General features: G+C 41.7%; 1 protein-coding gene across 6 annotated transcripts in view; it reads right to left on the bottom strand.

The window, feature by feature from the left end:
- Window positions 1-18,110, bottom strand: part of AUTS2 (activator of transcription and developmental regulator AUTS2) — a 1,593,647-nt gene that overhangs the window by 606,277 nt on the left and 969,260 nt on the right. The window contains exon 1 of one of the 6 annotated variants that reach the window (XM_033921215.1): window positions 5,578-5,652. The exons of the other annotated variants lie outside the window; for them this stretch is intronic. Coding sequence (XP_033777106.1) covers window positions 5,578-5,637 — 60 coding nt within the window. The 5' untranslated portion in view covers window positions 5,638-5,652. Of the gene's footprint in view, window positions 1-5,577; window positions 5,653-18,110 lie in introns of those variants that run through there. 6 annotated transcript variants of the gene reach the window in all.

Raw genomic sequence — 18,110 nt, 5'->3', positions numbered from 1 at the left:
ATCTTTGGCTCTGATGCTCAAAAGCTTGCCATGCAAGTAAGACTGGTTGTAGCCAGTCTTATTTGTAAGGTAGCTCCGCCTCCGATGCACACAAAGGTGCTCAGGGGGCTTTCAAAAGTTTCAAGTTTATTAAAAAATTTTTATACTGCTCAATCAAACTTCTAAGCAGTGTACAAATAAGTACTAATAAGGAACCAAAAATACAAACTAATCAGGAACCAAAAATACAGACTTACATGAATAGAGGAGATTGAGAGGGGACATGATCGAAACATTCAAAGTACAGTGGTACCTCAGTTTACGAGTGCACCGGTTTGCGAGTGTTTTGCAAGACGAGCAAAACATTCGCAAACTTGGTGCCTCGTAAACCGAGCTTGCTTCGATGTACGAGCGCCTCCCCCCCCCGCGAACCGGCATCTTCCCCCCCCCGCGATCCGGCCCCCCCCCCCCGCCGCCATCGGGCACCCCCCCCCCGCCGCAACCTGAGATCCCCCAACCCACCTGAACCCTCTTCTTACTTCCAGTGTAGCCTCCGCATCGGCACCGGCATGTCCTGTGCCCGAAAATCTGCTTCCTGTGCTGGGCCTTGAGCATGTGCACATGCTCAAGGCCCGGCACAAGAAGCAGATTTTCGGGCACAGGACATGCTGGTGCCGATGCCGATGCGGAGGTTACACTGGAAGTAAGAAGAGGGTTCGGGTGGGTTGGGGGATCTCAGGTCGCGGCGGGGGGGGGTGCCGGATCGCGAGGGGGGCCTTCAGGGGGAGCAATGCCGGTTCTTGGGGGGGGGAGCAGCGCTGCTGGCCTCGGGGGGGGGGAAAAGGTGGGGGGTGGGAACATATCAAAGCAAGTTTCCCTTACTTCCTAAGGGGAAACTTGCTTTGATATACGAGCATTTTGGATTACGAGCATGCTCCTGGAATGGATTATGCTCGGAATCCAAGGTACCATTGTCCTGAAGGGGATAGACTTAGTAGATAAGGACAGGTTGTTCACCCTCTCCAAGGTAGGGAGAATGAGAGGGCACTCTCTAAAATTGAAAGGGGATAGATTCTGTACGAATGTAAGGAAGTTCTTCTTCACCCAGAGAGTGGTAGAAAACTGGAACGCTCTTCTGGAGTCTATCATAGGGGAAAACACTGTCCAGGGATTCAAGACAAAGTTGCTGAACCAGAACGTGCTCAGGTAGGGCTAGTATCAAGGAACTGATCTTTGATCAGAGAGCCGCCGCGTGAGCGGACTGCTGGGCACGATGGACCACTGGTCTGACCCAGCGGTGACAATTCTTATGTTCTTATGATGAGTCACAAGACAAGTAATACACAACATATAAACGAACGGGAATAAGAGGAAAAAGGGAGGAATTACAACAATCCAAGTAAAGTTAACATAAAAGGTAAGGTACAGTAGGAAGGGAATTTAAAAAAATAATTAAAAAAAAAAAAAAAAATTTGCCCTAATAAGGAAAGTTAGGTGTCAAAAGCGTCTTGGAATAAAAATGTTTTAATTTTAAACTTATTTTTAAAATGAGGAAGAGATACTTCTGAACAGAGATGGTTAGGGGTGGAATTCCAAAGAGAAGGGGCGGTTACCATGAAATTATTAGATCTAATAGTGTTGATGTGCTTTAAAGAAGGAATTGTTAAGAGATTTTGAGACGTAGAGTGAAGGGCTTTAGAAGGACAATAAGATATGATTTAATTATTAATAAATTCAGGTTGGTTACTGGAACGGGTTTAAATGTCAATAAAATAATTTTATAATTGATTCTATGCTCAACAGGGAGCCAATGAGCTTTGTGAAGAAGGGGTGATACATGATCATATTTTTTTGCATTGAATATGATTTTTACAGCAGTGTTCTGTATGATTTGAAGTCGCCTGATTTCACCCATCATGGTAGCAGCCACCGAGACTCCTATGCAAATGCATTATATAGAAACAAGACAGTAGATAAAGGCCAAATGGCCCATCTAGTCTGCCCATCCACCGTAACCATTATCTCTTTCTCTCTCTGAGAGATCCCACATGCCTAACCCAGGCCATCTTGAAGTCAGACACAGTCTCTTTCCACCAAGGAGCTCATTAGTATTGAAATGAGTACTCCATGTAACAACGAATAACAAGGAACACTTTCAGTGGTCAACATTTTCCAGCAGGTCTGGAACTGTATATAGCTTGAATTTTGCTTGAATAGGAGCTGTTTGTGCGTGTTTTATGTTTTAATAGCTGTGTACTGACCATAGGCATGGGTAGAGTTACCAGATGTCTTGGAAAACCTGGACATGTCCTCTTTTTAGAGGAGCATCTGGGTGCCCGGATGGACTTTCCAAAATTAGGTAGTTGGTCTGGGTTTTGGGAAAGCCTCGACCTCCGGCCGCATCTGGAAAGCATCTGAGCATGTGCGCCAGCGTTGGCTCTTCCTCTGATGTCACTTCCTGGCCGAGCAAGTGACATCAGAGGAAGTGACATCAGAGGAACAGCCAATGCTGATGCGACAGCAGCTTGGGGGCTGCTGCTCACCCCAGGAACGTTACAGAGGTACGGGGGAAGGAAAGCGATGCAGGCACAGCAGAAGGGGGTGAGGAAGGAGCATGTGGAGATGGGGGGGGGGCAGATAAGAGGGCAGGGGAGGGGTGCCACCGCCCCAGGCACCTCTCACCCTCGCTACCACTAACCGCGGCACACAATTTGCGATACACTGAGTTAGAGGTTTAATGCTAATTTAAGAGTCCTAAGCACCTAAATTAGGCATTTAAATATAGGCAAATAATGAACCATAGAGGGGAAGGGAGAGGGGACAGGGATATTCTGAACCACAGAAGTAGAGGAGACAGAGAAAGGACAGGGAGAAGCTGAACCACAGAGGTGAAGAAGAGAGAGGTATGGCATGGACAGGCAGATTTGGGCCTTGGAAACAAGGGAAGAGATGCTAGGCTACAATGGTGTATAGTAAAGGAGAGTGAGAGGAGATGCTTGGCATTTAGAGAGACTATGGCAGTATTCAAGGAATTGAGTAAGAGAAGGATGACAAATACAAAGGCTAGAAGTGCTCAAGTGGGGAGTGGATGAAAGAAGGGAATAGGAAAAATGGAAGAGCTAGATATGAGAGGAGAACTGAAGAGTAAGAGGGTGAAATCTGAGTAGACAAACAGAAGAGAGAGAAAGAAGAACTAAGTCAGAAATGGATGTAGTGAGGGAATAGAAGAAGATAGGAAAAAAGTGGGCAAAGGATAAATGGACAACACCCACTAGAAAGGGAGCAGGAGACAGATAAGAAAGCAGAAAAGAGAAACTGGACCAACATGCTTAGGAAAATATAATGCCCAGATAACAGATGTAGAAAAAAAACCTTTTATTTAGAATTTATTAGGTGACATAGGTTACCTCTGGGAAATATGCATCACAGATATCTTTGTATTTTGTTCAGTTCAAAAGGAAATGCATTTATGTTTTCTTTTTTCCATTGTTGTAGTACATGCCTAGTTTGATTTCTTGGGATTATTAGTTCAAATTTTGACTTTATATAATTATTTTGTTCTGCATTTGGTAAGGGTTTGTCTGTTTTGCTTGTGGCTGAGGTATGGTATTCTGCTTGCATGTAGTTTCTGTGTAGAACTCTGTAGCAGTTACACTATTCAACCTAGTCTACCAGTAGTAGGTGTATTGGTGTTCTAGGACCCTGTGTAATATTTGTAGTGCTGCCTCTTCTTGGGAAGGGCTCATGCTTGAATCATAAACATTAGTACTGCGGAATGTTTGGTACATGTATGCTGAGTTAGGATTTTTTCAGATTTTATATTATTTCATAATGTACCTGGTAGTGGCAACAGGAGAGGAGCAACCTCTACCGTGGCTTAGTAAAAGGGTGTGTGTGTGTAAATATTTATGTGTATAACACGTGCATAAATGTTAGCACCTGGGTTATACAATTGAAGGGCTTATTTCTAAACCCCTGTGAGGTCAATGCAACTAATATGGACTTAGTGGGATTTGGAAATAAACCTTTCAATTGCCCCTATAAAGGGCAATTTAATAAACTAGGCACCCACATTCACATGCACTCTGTCTTTATTTATGGATCTCTGGTTGGCTCTCTATATTATAGATCTATCTTTTTTTCTACAAATCTCTTTTATCTATAGATTGTCTCTCTGTATCTCTTTCAATATAAATATATGAGTATATTTTATTAAAAATCTATACAAAGAACATTTTCTGCATAACTCTGTCAACACTTGACCAATTTCAGTAACATTTGAGATATCTCACTCTGAATAAATTTGCAGCCACCTCACCCAAACGATATCACTTCTCTACCTGGTTATTCAACTGACACTGTTTTCTTCAGTGTAAACTAATCAGGCCCAGTCGCTTGCTAACTTACAATCAGTCGAGCCTGTTCCTTGCAGTCTATAAAAGAGACGGATTCTACACTTTCCTTCTTCAACCTCTTTTCTCAAACTCTTATACCAGTTTATGAGATCCATAACATTTCTCCAGATACAATTTTTTTTAAAAAAATAAGGATCAGATATTCCTGACTAAAAACTATAACTTTATTTATGTATAAAATAAATTGGTATCTACACAAATCATGATGAAAATCTCTAGGTAGTGGTGACATCATTATGAAAAAGTTAATTTTTTTTATTTACATTTACTTTCTATATCACAGCAGTTTATAATCAAGTACTCTAATCATTTTCCCTATCTGTCCCAGATGGTTTGCAATCTAATTATTCTACTCGGGCGCAATGGAGGGCTAAGTGATTTGCCCAGGGTCACAGGCTGGGATCAAGTATTTGTATTAATAATTATTTATATTGCGGGACAGGATCCTAGCTAGGCCTAGTTGCCCATCTGAATCCCTGTCCCAGAGTTTAAATGAAGGCAGTGGACACAGCTTTCAGTGCCTCCCACAAATTGCACACTGAGACACCCCTGTTGTATAATGCAGAAAACACTTTAATGGCAAAAAAACCAAAACTCAAACAAAATGGTAGGTGTGGCAGAGGTAAAGCAAAGTTCTCACAGTTTTTCACACTGGAGCTTTGAAGCAAACTGTTCACCCTTTAGCTCCAAGGATTGTTTTTAAGTTCTAACTCAGCACAACCTGTGCTCTAGATAAAGTCCAACTCTCAAAAACAAAATCCAGAAACTTTTCTTCTGGCCACACTATCTGGCCTATCAAAATTAGTCCATTCAAACAAACATTTTCCTTTTGAAAAGTGCACTCTGGCTCTGGCTGAAGTTCTGTTGGGTAAAGCCAAATCCCCAACAGGCTGGGAGGAGATAGGCCAGTACACCATAGGTGTTGCCGCCCTCCCAAAAGACAGGCACAGTTTTCAACTTCTCACCACCTAAGCACAACTCAGAGCAGTGCACAAGTTGCTCCAAAAACCAAAGCAGAACCAAAATTGCACTGCTTTACAGTTCTTTAGGGTAGCTGTACACACCCTACAATGTCCCCAGCACAAAACACTTAGGCAGGTTTGTGGAACCCCCCCTCCCCCATTAAAAATGAAAACTCCAGTGAAAGAGAAAACTAAATTGTTTGGCTTAACAGTCTACTCACAATCCATCTGCCCCTCACTAAGGTCAGGCAAAACATAGTCCTCTTGAAACTCCATGGCATAATCCTCTGGCTGGGTTTTTGAGACTGGTTTAGTATGGCTTTCAGCAAGCACTTCCATCTCCCAGTCTGCGGGGGAACTGCCTTGTGCTGGATCTGGTTCAGCTGGAAAGAATGGCCTCCTTCCCAGCTTACGCTCAGCTGCCTGACCACCTCTTTGCCTCTCTCTCTGTCTGATGAGGAAAGCTCAGGAAATGGAAGCCTGGCATCCAGCCACACCCCCTCCTAGCAGGGACAGGCAAGATCTTAAAGGGCCCTGCACTCTGAATGTCAGCCTGAGTTCTAAGCATTCTCCAAAGCTGTGCACACTAGGATTTCTACACACTTCAGGATGTTTCCCAAACTTGCTGACAAGGTTTTAATGGGGCTTGCAGGATCTTCCTCCCTGTTTCTGATAGGGATAGCAAGATTCTTGTCACTATATATATAGATAGATAAAGATATATGTAAATATATATATATGTATGTACACACACACACGTATATACAGTATATGTGTGTGTATATATATATATATATATATATATATATATATTAGTCTTTAAGCCCGTTACATTAACGGGTGCTAGAATAGATGTGTGTGTGTGTCTTTCTTTCTTTCTCTCTCTCTCTCTCCTTGGCCGCTTTCTGTCTGTCTGTCTTTCTTTCTCTCTTTTTCCTCGGCTGTCCACCACCACCCCTTGCCTGCTCCCCCTGTCCAGCAGCAGCCCTTCACCCTTTGTTTTACCTCTCCCTGTCCAGCAGCACCTCATCCCTGCTCCCCCTGTCCAGCAGTAGGCCTTCTCCCTTCCTTTTACCTCCCCCCTGTCTAGCAGCACCTCATCCCTGCTCCCCCTGTCCAGCAGTAGGCCTTCTCCCTTCCTTTTACCTCCCCCCTGTCTAGCAGCACCTCTTCCCTGCTCCACCTGTCCAGCATCCAGCTTCCGTTCTGTTCGTATCTGCCCTCCTGTCCACCTCTCAGTACCCGCATGACACCCTCCAGCTGTTCCTGTTCAAACCACCACCACCGTAGTTCAACTGCCTGCACGCGCCGACAGCCGCTTCAAGCCGCCACAGCCTGCACATGCTGACAGCCACTTCAAGCCGCCGCACGCCGTAAATAGAATACGGACACGAAAGGACACAGCACACTGCAGGAATCAGAAAACCCTAAGTGCGCATGCTTGCTTAGGGTTTTATTATAGAGGATATATAGAGATAAATAGATAGATATATACACACACACGAGAGAGATCTTCAAAAAGTTTACACAACTTTATTATTTTAAACACTATTTATTAAATATCTCAAAAGCAAATTACATTACTTTTCCACATAATCACCCTGTTTTGTCATGACCTTCTACGACACACCCTCTACGACCACCCTCTTCTTGCCTTCCAACCATTTCCTGCAAAAATATACACACACACTAATCAATCTATCTGCCTATACAAATCTGAGTCCCCTGTTTTTAATTAAGTCCTTGATGAGGGCCTATGTAATGTTTCAAGACTTATGGGATTAATCTGTTGGATATGAAGCTGTTTGTCTCACTAGAAACTCTAAATTAAAACAAAACCCTCAGCTGATTAAAGTAACTGTCAAATTCAAATTAACGGGAGTAGAATTTGTATGTTGAATTGTTACGAGCTTCTCAGGTTCACAGTAGACTGACACAGCCCTATCCGTCTCTCTGTTTACATTTTAATTGGCATGCAGTTAAGTTTTGTGTGTGTTTTTTTTTTAACACTACAAAACTGCTGACATACACTTTAATAGTATGTGAGTAATTTATTAGAGATGTACAAGACCAAGTCTTTTTTTTTTTTAATCTGAAAAGATTATTTGGGGGGGGGAGGGAGCAGGGAAAAAAGAAACCCCACTGTGCCATGTTGCTTGCTGTGTATTAAATGTTTTCACAGCCATAGTCATAGCAGTGTTTGGGATTTCAGGCAGGTTTCAACTATACAATCATTTTAATAACATTTTTGTCAAGAGGGCACCCAATTAAATTGTATTGGGTTTTTATAGCTCCCGTTTGGTTTCCTAATGTGTGAATATAAAATCTTTTTTTCTTCCGTTTTGCACTGAGGGTATTGTATAACAAATATTTTTTTTTTTCTTTTTAGTTTAAATGATATCTTTCTTTTTAGGATCCAAGTGTTCTGAAGTTTTGTAATTATTTTCAGAAAAGGTTTTTTTTTTTTTTCCTTTCATTGTGCTTTGACAGACTTGTCACCTTCTTTGAAGGTGACATGTAGCCCTGGAAATTGAGAGCTGATGCGATACGTTCAGAAAAGAGAGAACAGCTATAGGGAGAGGCAAGAAAGTGAAACAAGAGTTTGATATTTAAAAGCTGAGAAGGAAGAAAGAGAGGCCCTACAACACAACTGAAAAATAAAAGCTGACAATAATTTTTCAGATAAATTTTCAAATGTTTTATGTGGATAGCTTTAATCATGTAAGCCAGTTGTGTTTTCATTTTATACACAAAGGGACTAATTCTTGAAAATGTACATCCTGAAGCAGGTGCAATATACATCCTACCGCCATCAAGCAGCCAATCGGGACCATAGATAAGCTTGTCTTGAATCCTCAAAAAACTACTGGGATCTGGATTACAGGTACTTCTAGCTCACTTCACAATCAACCGATTCAACTTTGGGTGTACAATTAGATGTTTAGTTATCTTCCAAATTCCAATTAACTTCCGTCAAATTCGATTGATAAGTCCTTACTTAGACAAAACTTGTTGTGAATCTTTGATACACACTTTGGTTATCTCAAAGCTGGATTACTGCAATATTATTTATACTGGTCTTCTGAAAATAGCTCTTAAAAAATTGCCGAGTATCCAAAATACTGCCATTATGGTATTAATAAATGCCTGTAAATACTGTTTCCCCGAAAACCCTCTATGCGCACTTAGGAGGCTGTGATCCCTGCCACCATGGTGTGTGCTTCCGTGGCCATATTCCATTTGCGGCACGTGCACTGGCTTGAGACGCGTGCAGCGATTTCAGCGGCGGTAGTGGTTTGACTCCTGCGCTGCAGGGACGTCTCTTCTCACCCCCGGACCAGCAAACGCAGCAGCCGTGGGGCATTTGCTAGGCCGGCCCACTTCGATAATGCGAGGTGGGCCGGCCTAGCAAAAGCCCCGAGGCTGCCCGGGCTAGCAGATGCTGGACAGGGGGAGCAGGGAAAGGAGAAGGGATAGTTCTTAGTTCTTCTGATTAGTTGAAATTCACGTTTTACATTTTTCTACAATATGATTCTCACTTCCTCTCTTTCACTTTCCCTTGTCTGCATTTGTATGCTTCAGCAGAGAGGACATTTTTCTTCACTAAGCAGTGCATAGCTTTGCCTAAGGGATCGAGAACATACTGCATGGCAGGTGGGGCCCCGCTTGGACGCACTTACTGTTATTTCTGTGCTGACAGCCGTCATATATCACACAGGCCCTAATGCTAGCCCATTCCATGGGGCTGCGACCAGAAAACAAAGTGCTCTTTATATAATATTTTGACCATAATTGGGAAGTAATTATGGCTGACAGGCCAGTTTGATGTGCACAGAGAACCTGGAACCTAGAAAGAAATACAATAAAACCTTGGATTGCAAGTAACTTGGTGTGCAAATGTTTTACAAGACAAGCAAAATGTATACTGTGACAGGGTAAGGCCTGGACTGGATTAGCCAGAGTTCTGACACGGGTCATCCAAACCTCGGCCGAGCGGATGAGCAAGGCATGGAAGGTAGAGGGGTGTCTTCAAAATTAAAAATGTCAAGAAAAAGTGTTCAGTGTAAATTAATTCTTTATATTCTGGTGCAATGCAAAACACAAACTTTCACTGGTGGCTAAACAGCCTTGTTAGCCCACCAAGCTTCATCAACTCTACAGTTCAGAAACAATCTAGCAATTTTTCACAGCTTGTCTCGGGAACAATTCTCAGGGTGTATTCAGCATTACCACCTTGAGCATAGGATTCTTCCTACCCTTAAAGATCTGGGTTGTTTAGATCCCCTGCCCAACAATCCGAACAATTAATGACAAATCAAAAACGCCACCAAAACAGGTGCTTTCATCAAGCTATGCTCTGCCAGTCTTTAAATCACAAAACAAAAGCCAAACTTTCGAGTTTAAAGTCCTGGAACTGCTCAGCCAGGTTCTCACACAATATTTCTGTGTTCACGCAAAATCAGAAGCAGTTATTCCAACTCTTCTGTTAACTCTAATTTAATCAGAAGCAGTGATTCTCAACTCTTCTGTTATTGTATGTTACTTTCTCCAAGCTTTACCCTATAATCATGTCTTCGGACAAACATGACTCCTCAGACCCCATTTCAACATCAGCTGCACAGATTACTTCTGGCATTTCTATATCAAAGTCCTTATTACCTTCAGAAGAATGCTTACAGGTTTCAGTCTTGAGGTTTTCTCCTCGTTTCCTGTGGGGAATGCTGGTTTCTATCTTCGGACCCCTGGTTTCCACAGGTCTGCCTCTTTCCAAGGGTTCAGGTATGCTGAAGGTTTGTGGCTGCCTCTGGGCTGATTGTCTCTAGGTTCACCTGTGCTTCTCTGGCTTTTTGCTACTGAGTCTGGGTAGCTTCCCTGCTGATTAGCCCTGCCCCCAGCAGGGCTGACTGCAGGAGCTAATCCATTTTTGGGTTTTGCTACCCCCTGCCTTATGGGATTTGTAGTTCTTTGCTCTTAGCAGTTCCTAAACTAGAGCTAAGCAAGTATAATCGGGTCAAATGAGGGCTGCCTTGCACTTGGGGTATATTCTGCAGGGCTGTTCCCCTAACCTGCCTGCTTCTAGGAGTAAGGTTAGGGGCAGTTTTAGAGCACTGCAGGGTTTCTCCCAACATGACAGGGCTTTCCCTGTCACAATACATGTGTCACGTCATTACAACTGAGCCAATGGTTCTTCTCTTTCTGACGCTGCGGGAGTGTACTGGCTGTTCTAAACGAGTGAGGTCTTGCAAATGCAGGTTAATTTGTTTTACTGTATATATTTTTACTTTATACAGTATATTATATTAAAGTTTTTGGGTTGTGGAACGAATTGTCTTGAGTTTCCATTATTTCTTATGGGGAGATTCGTTTTGATATACACGTGCTTTGGATTACAAGCATGTTTCTGGAATGAATTATGCTCACAAACCAAGGTTTTACTGTTGTTCTTTCATCTTGACTCACAGAGGCTTGTTACTTGCAATTCATGAAACTGCAATAAAAATGCAGAAATCAAGTTCTATCTTTTGTTAAATGATGATTTTTCAGGATTAAGCGATAGATGATAAATTGCATGATAAGATCTGGAAATCTATTACCTTTTAACTCCACATTTGGTCTTGATATACCACCTAGAGTCCTAGACCAAGGGTAGTCAATTCCGGTCCTCGAGAGCCGAAGCCAGATCAGGTTTTCAGGATATCCACAATACATATACATGAGATAGATTTGCATCTCAAGGAGGCAGTGCATGCAAATCCATCTCATATATATTCATTGCGGATATCCTGAAAACCTGACCTGGCTCCGGCTCTCGAGGACCGGACTTGATGATCATATCACAGAGGCATACACAGTAACTAAAATAACAATGAGAAAAAAGTAACTATAGGATTAAAAAGTCAGAACTAACCATACCAAGAAAAAGACTTAGGGCTCCTTTTATGAAGCCCCGTTAGCAGTTTAACGCGCGTAATATCACGGGCTAATTTAAACTAAACTAAACTAAACCTTAGGTTTGTATACCGCACCATCTCCGCATGCGCAGAGCTCGGCACGGTTTACAGAGGTTGAGAGGAAAGGAACTACAAAGAAGGGATAGAGGAGAGGGACTGAGAAGATAGAGAGGGACAGGGTACTGCCAGCCGCTACCGCCTCCTCTTGAGCAGGCGGTAGTTTTTCGGCTAGCGCAGGGGTTAGCGCCCGCTAAAAATGTGCATGAGTTAAAGCCGCTAACGTAGCTTCATAAAAGGAGCCCTTAAACATCTGAGATACCCATTCCAACTCCCATCACTTGCCAGAAGGCACTATTTGAATAGCATAGGCCAGACCCCAAAAAAAAAAAAAAAAAGTCTATAATGGAGTTTAAATTTTTCAATTCAACCACATAATACTCTTCCTTTAGCATCATTAAGTAAATAACATGTTGGTTTGATGTAAACAGAGTGAAGGGACTATTGAGCCCATGAAGGCCAGAAGGTTTTAAGCCCATGGACACTCAAAACACACACACATAATTCACCAACCAAACACATCAAAAACTACATTCCTAATAGCAGAATCATCACATCACAAATGATTTTTTAAAAAAAACACAACTTCTTGGAAACAATGAGCCTTCATATCGTTACGGAAAGATAAACATGAAGGTTATCTGATGATCTTATATCAAATTTATATCCTGCATTATTTGACCCATCAAAGTGAGTGTGGACATCCAAAAGTTAACTGGGTACTGACCAATAATCAGACCAGTGCCCGGCTAACTTGGCATATAAAGTTCAGACAGACTTCTTTCCTGCTGTCCTAACTTTATTCTTTTATCTGGCTGGTTAGCGGACTGAATGTCACTGCTAACTGGTTAAATACTGGTTCCACCTGCCCACAGACTGCCCTCTGCACTATCCAAACATTTAGCTAGGGACCATATAGCTCAGTGGTCCCCAATCCTGTCCTAGAGGACCACCAGCCAGTCAGGTTTTCAGGATAGCCCTAATGAATAAGCATAATAATAATAATAATTTATTTCTTCTATACCGCTATACCAGAAGTTCAAAGCGGTTCACAACAAAAAAATGCATAGTCAATGTTTTAAGATACACAATAAAGCAATCAGTCTGAAATACAATAGAGTAGATTTACATGCCTGTCACTTCCATTATATGCAAATCTCTCTCATGCAAATTCATTAGGATTATCTTGAAAACCTGACTGGCTGGTGGTCCTCCAGGACAGGGTTGGAGATCACTGGTATAGCTGATCAACTACTAAAGTTCGGCATTGAATATTGCCAGCACCTACTTAAGTGCCAGCTACACCTCCACGCTGGCTCATGTACTACCCCTGACCTGACCTGTTTTAAATTTTAAACTTATCTGAACTGGAAGGTGGCGCTATTTCAGATACAACTGCTCCGGGTCTATACTTGTATTTAAAACTTAACATTAAAATCAGTCTTAACATTCAATTATTTGCAGGCAGTGGAGACAGTGAACAGCAATGATGGTCTCAGTTACTACTGACTGATTTTTTCACTAGAGTTTTGGTTTTGGGTCTGAGCGTTCACTTAAGGCATCCTATAAATGATGTAAAGGTTGTGGTTTGATTCACTGAGGTGAAGTGATTGAGAACCATGTTTCTATAAACATAAAGTTCTATGACATCACAACGCAGATGTAAAGAGCCTTAGCCAATAGGGAGAGGAGGAGATAGTGGATGCTGTGGATGGACCATTTGGCCTTTATCTGCCATCATGTTTCTATAACCATAAAACTCTACGACATCACAATGGAGGTGTAAAGAACCTTAGCCAATAGGGAGAGGAGGAGATAGTGGATGCTGTGGATGGACCATTTGGCCTTTATCTGCCATCATTTTCCATAACCATAAAGATCTATGACATCACAATGCAGGTATAAAAAGCCTTAGCCAATAGGGCAAGGAGGAGATAGTGGATGCTGTGGATGGTCCATTTGGCCTTTATCTGCCATCATGTTTCTATATTTCTATAACCATAAGTTCTATGACATCACAATGGAGGTGTAAAGAACCTTAGCCAATAGGGAGAGGAGGAGATAGTGGATGCTGTGGATGGTCCATTTGGCCTTTATCTGCCATCATGTTTCTATGTTTCTATAACCATAAGTTCTATGACATCACAATGGAGGTGTAAAGAGCCTTAGCCAATAGGGAGAGGAGGAGATAGTGGATGCTGTGGATGGTCCATTTGGCCTTTATCTGCCATCATGTTTCTATAACCATAAGTTCTATGACATCACAATGGAGGTGTAAAGAACCTTAGCCAATAGGGAGAGGAGGAGATAGTGGATGCTGTGGATGGACCATTTGGCCTTTATCTGCCATCATTTTCCATAACCATAAAGATCTATGACATCACAATGCAGGTATAAAAAGCCTTAGCCAATAGGGCAAGGAGGAGATAGTGGATGCTGTGGATGGTCCATTTGGTCTTTATCTGCCATCATGTTTCTATATTTCTATAACCATAAGTTCTATGACATCACAATGGAGGTGTAAAGAACCTTAGCCAATAGGGAGAGGAGGAGATAGTGGATGCTGTGGATGGTCCATTTGGCCTTTATCTGCCATCATGTTTCTATGTTTCTATAACCATAAGTTCTATGACATCACAATGGAGGTGTAAAGAACCTTAGCCAATAGGGAGAGGAGGAGATAGTGGATGCTGTGGATGGTCCATTTGGCCTTTATCTGCCATCATTTTCCATAACCATAAAGATCTATGACATCACAATGCAGGTATAAAAAGCCTTAGCCAATAGGGCAAGGAGGAGATAGTGGATGCTGTGGATGGTCCATTTGGTCTTTATCTGCCATCATGTTTCTATATTTCTATAACCATAAGTTCTATGACATCACAATGGAGGTGTAAAGAGCCTTAGCCAATAGGGAGAGGAGGAGATAGTGGATGCTGTGGATGGTCCATTTGGCCTTTATCTGCCATCATGTTTCTATAACCATAAGTTCTATGACATCACAATGGAGGTGTAAAGAACCTTAGCCAATAGGGAGAGGAGGAGATAGTGGATGCTGTGGATGGACCATTTGGCCTTTATCTGCCATCATTTTCCATAACCATAAAGATCTATGACATCACAATGCAGGTATAAAAAGCCTTAGCCAATAGGGCAAGGAGGAGATAGTGGATGCTGTGGATGGTCCATTTGGTCTTTATCTGCCATCATGTTTCTATATTTCTATAACCATAAGTTCTATGACATCACAATGGAGGTGTAAAGAACCTTAGCCAATAGGGAGAGGAGGAGATAGTGGATGCTGTGGATGGTCCATTTGGCCTTTATCTGCCATCATGTTTCTATGTTTCTATAACCATAAGTTCTATGACATCACAATGGAGGTGTAAAGAACCTTAGCCAATAGGGAGAGGAGGAGATAGTGGATGCTGTGGATGGACCATTTGGCCTTTATCTGCCATCATTTTCCATAACCATAAAGATCTATGACATCACAATGCAGGTATAAAAAGCCTTAGCCAATAGGGCAAGGAGGAGATAGTGGATGCTGTGGATGGTCCATTTGGTCTTTATCTGCCATCATGTTTCTATATTTCTATAACCATAAGTTCTATGACATCACAATGGAGGTGTAAAGAGCCTTAGCCAATAGGGAGAGGAGGAGATAGTGGATGCTGTGGATGGTCCATTTGGCCTTTATCTGCCATCATGTTTCTATAACCATAAGTTCTATGACATCACAATGGAGGTGTAAAGAACCTTAGCCAATAGGGAGAGGAGGAGATAGTGGATGCTGTGGATGGACCATTTGGCCTTTATCTGCCATCATTTTCCATAACCATAAAGATCTATGACATCACAATGCAGGTATAAAAAGCCTTAGCCAATAGGGCAAGGAGGAGATAGTGGATGCTGTGGATGGTCCATTTGGTCTTTATCTGCCATCATGTTTCTATATTTCTATAACCATAAGTTCTATGACATCACAATGGAGGTGTAAAGAACCTTAGCCAATAGGGAGAGGAGGAGATAGTGGATGCTGTGGATGGTCCATTTGGCCTTTATCTGCCATCATGTTTCTATGTTTCTATAACCATAAGTTCTATGACATCACAATGGAGGTGTAAAGAACCTTAGCCAATAGGGAGAGGAGGAGATAGTGGATGCTGTGGATGGACCATTTGGCCTTTATCTGCCATCATTTTCCATAACCATAAAGATCTATGACATCACAATGCAGGTATAAAAAGCCTTAGCCAATAGGGCAAGGAGGAGATAGTGGATGCTGTGGATGGTCCATTTGGTCTTTATCTGCCATCATGTTTCTATATTTCTATAACCATAAGTTCTATGACATCACAATGGAGGTGTAAAGAACCTTAGCCAATAGGGAGAGGAGGAGATAGTGGATGCTGTGGATGGACCATTTGGCCTTTATCTGCCATCATGTTTCTATAAAATGTGTGTGCTGCTGTTGTTTTAGCGCATTTAGCAGCACACAAATTTGATTTATGTGAATGTTCACCTTTTCTCTAAAGTTGTTCATTATCCAAGATATTGTTTAAAGGCAAAAATCAGTTAATTTTCAATTTCTTTCACATCATTCAGACTCCTGAGGTAGGCCATAGGGCCAAAACACGTACCTATCGAGCCCAAATAGATACAATAAAGAAATTGAGCACCTAGGGTCGCCTTCACTGTTTTTTTTGCCTTTCTACCTTTTGTGGTTATTTATTTTTTTTAGATGGTATCATTCTAAAGCTAATTGAACTCATGTAATTTTAAATTATCCCTATACTGATTACTCGTTTGATTGTTTATATTTCTGTACTCTTTGATATGATTTATATTTTAAAAATCTTTATCGTTTCTCTTAACATCTATATTTTAATACACTGTGGGGTCCTTGTACTAAGGCATGCAAACCAATTTAACATATGTTAAAGAATATAACGGGCGCCTTAGCATTTATTGCACGCTAAACTAGTTAGCGCACCTTAGGGGTCCTTGTATCAAGCCGCGCTAGCGGGGTTAGCGCCTCGGACCTTTCATCACGCGCTAACCCCCGCGGCCAGCTAAAAAACTAACGCCTGCTCAATGCAGGCGTTAGCGGCTAGCGCAGCAGGCGGTTTAACGCGCGTTAAGCCCCTACCACAGCTTAATAAAAGGATCCCTGTATTTATATGTCAGTCTACAATTATTTTTTTTTAATTTGTTATTTTTAATTGTTTATGTTGTTGTATGTTGTTCTTTTTAGACCCCTGACACAGGCTTCACGCCAAAACACGAGCCGTGTCACTTCAATTCACTTAAAGTCATCTTTGTCCCTATTCTTCAGGCCATTTGTGCTTTTTGTTGTTTTCACTGCAGTGGTATCATTGACACAGAATTGGTACCCAAGGACACAATTATGCCAGTGCACAGTATATGGTAGCATGACGAGGGTTTATGCACAACAGCCTAAGACGAAGAAAAAACTGCAAGCCAAGGCAAGTAAGAGGAAAACTTGATAAGGGGAGGGGAAAAAAAAAAAAAAAGAGATGGTGCGGACAATCATGGAAAAGGAATTCTTTTTGCAAAACAAATACACCATGGAACATTGGTGCAATATTTAATCAGAAACAGCCAGCTCTATCCACCTTTTCATCTAATTTGCATCATAGACGAAAGCAAATAATAAAAACCAGAGCCTGGAGCAGATATTATCTGTCCCATTCCGTCCCGGGGATTGGAAAGGAATTCATTGAAAGGTCAGACTGCGGTACAGGCGGTGTGTTGTAGAGCTGAGAGAACTGACTGCACTGAAAGACCAAGATTTATTCATTCTTGTACCATACAAAACAGGCATTGAAAAGAAAGGTCTCAGTGCCTCTACTCACTGAACACAACATAAGGCATTCTGACTTCTTTCATCCTGAATATTACTGCTATTGGAAGTAACATTACAGGTAAACATTCAGGAGGACTTTAATTTTCTATGCCATTCTCCCAGGGGAGCTCAAAATGGTTTACATGAATTTATTCAGGCACTCAAGCATTTTCCCCTGTCTGTCCTGGCGGGCTCACAATCTATCTAATGTACCTAGGGCAATGGGGGGGGGATTAAGTGACTTGTGCAGTTACAAGGAGTAGTTTGGGTTTGAGCCCACTAACCTCAGGGTGCTGAGGATGTAGCTTATTCAATATGCCACACACTCAAACATGATGAAGATGTATCAAGGGCACCTATCAAAGTTTCAATAGTAACCATGCATGCTATTGGCTTCATTGTACATCATTGTAAAATGACCTTGAGACATGAAGGGGATAACTTTATAGAGATTCTTCACAAGTAAAGCAGTCACAAAAAAGAGAAAAGGACCTACATTCCAACATAACTGGTGAAACTAAAATAAACCAAAATGGAACAAAAAAAATCTCTGGATATGGCAGGAACCGTTGATAAATAGTTTATTCAAATTAAATATCCAAATATTAAAACAAATATAATCTTCAAAAGTCCATATATCAGGAGTTAACAAACTAATAATTACTCATAAGAATGGTAACATGTATCGGACCCAACATGGTCCGTATTTCGGCATGTTTGCCTTCGTCAGGGGTCCTGATTTTGAATGTGATTTCAACATGGCACAATTACCATATTTTTCACTCCATAAAACACACCCTAGATTTAGAGGAGGAAAACAAGAAAAAAAAACATTCTGAACTGAATTCTCCCTGCCAGGCTCTTCACCCTGTGTCGT

Source organism: Geotrypetes seraphini, chromosome 15, assembly GCF_902459505.1.
Source record: "Geotrypetes seraphini chromosome 15, aGeoSer1.1, whole genome shotgun sequence".
Lineage (NCBI taxonomy): Eukaryota > Metazoa > Chordata > Amphibia > Gymnophiona > Dermophiidae > Geotrypetes > Geotrypetes seraphini.
The sequence above is the reverse complement of the archived record's forward strand: the minus strand, read 5'-3'. Positions and strand labels throughout refer to the sequence as shown.